The 3,029-nt window shown below is 32.5% G+C and overlaps 1 protein-coding gene across 1 annotated transcript; it reads right to left on the bottom strand.

The window, feature by feature from the left end:
• Positions 1-1,096: 1,096 nt before the first annotated feature.
• LOC107031935 (uncharacterized protein At4g06744) lies at positions 1,097-2,671 on the bottom strand. Its single transcript, XM_015233448.2, has one exon. The coding sequence runs from the start codon at positions 2,634-2,636 to the stop codon at positions 1,308-1,310; it is 1,329 nt and encodes a 442-aa protein (XP_015088934.1). The 5' UTR covers positions 2,637-2,671; the 3' UTR covers positions 1,097-1,307.
• Between the last annotated feature and the right edge of the window lie 358 nt (positions 2,672-3,029).

Below are 3,029 nucleotides of genomic sequence, written 5' to 3'. Positions count from 1 at the left end.
ATTGAAAATGGTACAAAATTACCCTTCATCCACCTATTGGCTCTAAAATGCCTTTTCATCCACATATTGGCTCCAAAATACTCTTGTCATCCACCTTTGGTTTCAAAATTGACCACTTTTTTAATTGTTTTAAAATTAAACTCTTTAAATATTTATTAAAATACTTGACGTTCAACTATTGGTTGTAATTTTAATGTACTTATATAATTTATAAACCAACCCACTACACACTCATTACTAACTAAACCTCACCCAATTAATAATCCAATTATAATATCAAAATCGTTATAAACACTACTAAAACACGATGAAATTATAGATTTCTGAAAATGACATCCAAAATTATTCGAGTCCGAATCGAAGCCCCAATTAAGTTTAGGTTGAGCCGCTTATTTAGGAGGACACTTTCTTTCAAAATTGAATTAGAAATTTATGATTAAAGGTAAAGAAGTAATACATCCCGAATTAATTCGTGCACTTTTTTTAAATATAATTTTATAAATATTTCTGATTTGTTTTAAAACCTTTAATATATTATTTTGAAAAAAAGTTACCTATGAAGTAACATCACATAATTGAGACGTAAGAATAATTAAGATGAACATAGTCAGACTTTTAAGTTTATGTGTGATTTTTATTTAGCCACTTGAATGTATGATAATTTACTTCTATAATTTTTAAAAACACCCTATTGGCAGTAGCTTGCATTAATAATGTGACAGGTTTATTAATTTAGAGGGATTTAATTAGTAATGGGTGGGCGGTGGATTGATTTATAAATTATATTAATAAGTTAAATTATAACAAATAGTTGAGCGCCACGTATTTTAAAAAATATTTAAATAGTTTAAATATAAAATCGTTAAATAAGTGGTCAATTTTGAACCAAAAAGTGGATGACAAGGGTATATTGGACTCAATAAGTGAGTGAGAAGGATATTTTGGAGCCAATAGGTGGATGGAGGATAATTATGTACAATTTCCAATACTTTAAGGATATTTTAGGCCCTTTTCCGTTCTTTAAATAACAATAAATAATAAAAACAAATTAAAATTTTTATATTTTTACTAAATATTAAAAGTGTTGTTAATGAACTTTCTTAAAAAAATATTTCATTATTATTTAAATAGAAGGGTTTATAATACAAACCTGTACGAGGGTCCAGCCGACCCTTTTGGCTTTTTTAATTATACTTTCAAACACAATATGCATCAACAAAGATAAAAAGGAAATTAAACTTGGCAAATTTACATTTACTGCTGCCATACTTCAATCTGCAAACATGAAGAAAAAAAAAACATAGCATTTACAACGAATGCGGTTTCAAAGCACCGTAAGTTGTTGGCGCTGGCGCATTCTCATTTTCGTTCTGTTGATTCTGCTCATAACTGCCAACGTTACAAGGAACAAATCCCAATGACTTTTCGTCAGGACAAGATCTTGGCTTACAGAAAAATGCAGCACATTCCTCTGCTGATCTTTGCATTGGCAAGCCTGGAATGCAATTCATCTTGATATCAAGTACCCTTTTCTCAATTAACTTCTTGCATTCCGGTCCAACTTCATTGAAGTAATTGTAACTCAACGTCAAATTTTTCAAGTTACAGAGCTTGCACACCAGTTCAGGTACAGCTCCGTAGAACTGATTTTGTGCCAAATTAAGTATCTCTATCTTAGCTAAACATCCGAATGAATGAGGTATTTTTCCTGTTAGCTGATTTTTGCTAACATCGAAAACTGTGGCTTTACTTAAAAGCCCAATTTCATAAGGCAAGCATCCTGTAAGCTGGTTGTTTAAGAACAGTACTTCACGTAATGATTTACAAGCTTGACCAATGCTACGAGGAATTGGACCGGTGAATTTGTTGTTTGCTAAAGTTAAGTAAAGAACTGGAGTTGATCCCAAGTTATCAGGAAGTTTTTGGATTAAATTGTTGTTGTTGATGAATAAAACATCGAGATTTAACATGAACAGTTGAGGGGAAACCAACCCGGAAAATGAATTGAATCTTAGGTCTAAGAAATACAATTTTTTGGCACCAAAAACAATGTTATTTGGGAATTCACCATTATATTTGTTGTTGCTAAGGTCTAACTCATAGAGATAACGAAGATTCGCGATTTTCTTGGGGATTGTACCTTTAAAATTGTTGGTGTTTGCGTGAAAGATTGTTATGTCTGGTAATTCGTCAATAAAGCCGTCAATAGTAAGGTCAGGGCCATCGAATTTGTACTGATTGAAGTCCACAGCAGCTAATGCTTTAACCTTAAAGTCAGGAACCGTGGCACAACGAAAACCTTTGTACTTGTTGCAAACATCAGAGCCAATCCATGTTTTTGTAATACCTAAAGGGTCATGTGTGATTTTGGACTTAAGCTTTTGGATGACATGATAGGCAATCTCGACACGTTTACTTTCAAAGAGGAGTGATGGTGGCGGAGGACAAGGAGGTTCTGGTGGCGGAGGAGGTGGTGGACAATCTTGATTATCCGGTGGTGGTGGACTACCACCACCTCCGCCGATGATTATCTCCAAAGCTTGTCTAGTTTGGCCAGGAGTTGGAGTAGCAAGGACTAGACAATTTTGGAAAAATAATTGAAGGATAAAAGTAATAGAGATAATAATGGTAGCCATTTGGTTAAGGCAATGAATTATGGAGTTGTACAAAGATCAATTATATTAGTATTGATTCATAGTCACGAGAACAATAACAGTACAAATTATTTTGTCCTCAAATAACCAAGTTGTTGCCTCTCACTTTCAATTATGAAACTTTTCGTCCATTTTTGACTTGTCAATGATTCTATCAATTATTATTTTTATTGTATGAAAATAACGGATTAAAAAGAAAAATAAAATAAAATAAATTTAAATAATGAACATATTCAATTGTCTATGGCTAGAATCAGATATATCGATGGATAGCAGATATTATTATTATTCAGCTTCCATTGTATCGATCACATGTATTATCAACTTTATGGTAAACTGCAACTTGAACTTACTAGCTGCCTATTTGTCACTTTA

The sequence above is a fragment of the Solanum pennellii genome, chromosome 10 (assembly GCF_001406875.1).
Source record: "Solanum pennellii chromosome 10, SPENNV200".
Classification (NCBI taxonomy): domain Eukaryota; kingdom Viridiplantae; phylum Streptophyta; class Magnoliopsida; order Solanales; family Solanaceae; genus Solanum; species Solanum pennellii.
The sequence above is the reverse complement of the archived record's forward strand: the minus strand, read 5'-3'. Positions and strand labels throughout refer to the sequence as shown.

Excerpts from the sequence above, each read along its gene's own strand:
- LOC107031935 (XM_015233448.2), bottom strand. The coding sequence starts at position 2,636 with ATGGCTACCATTATTATCTCTATTACTTTTATCCTTCAATTATTTTTC.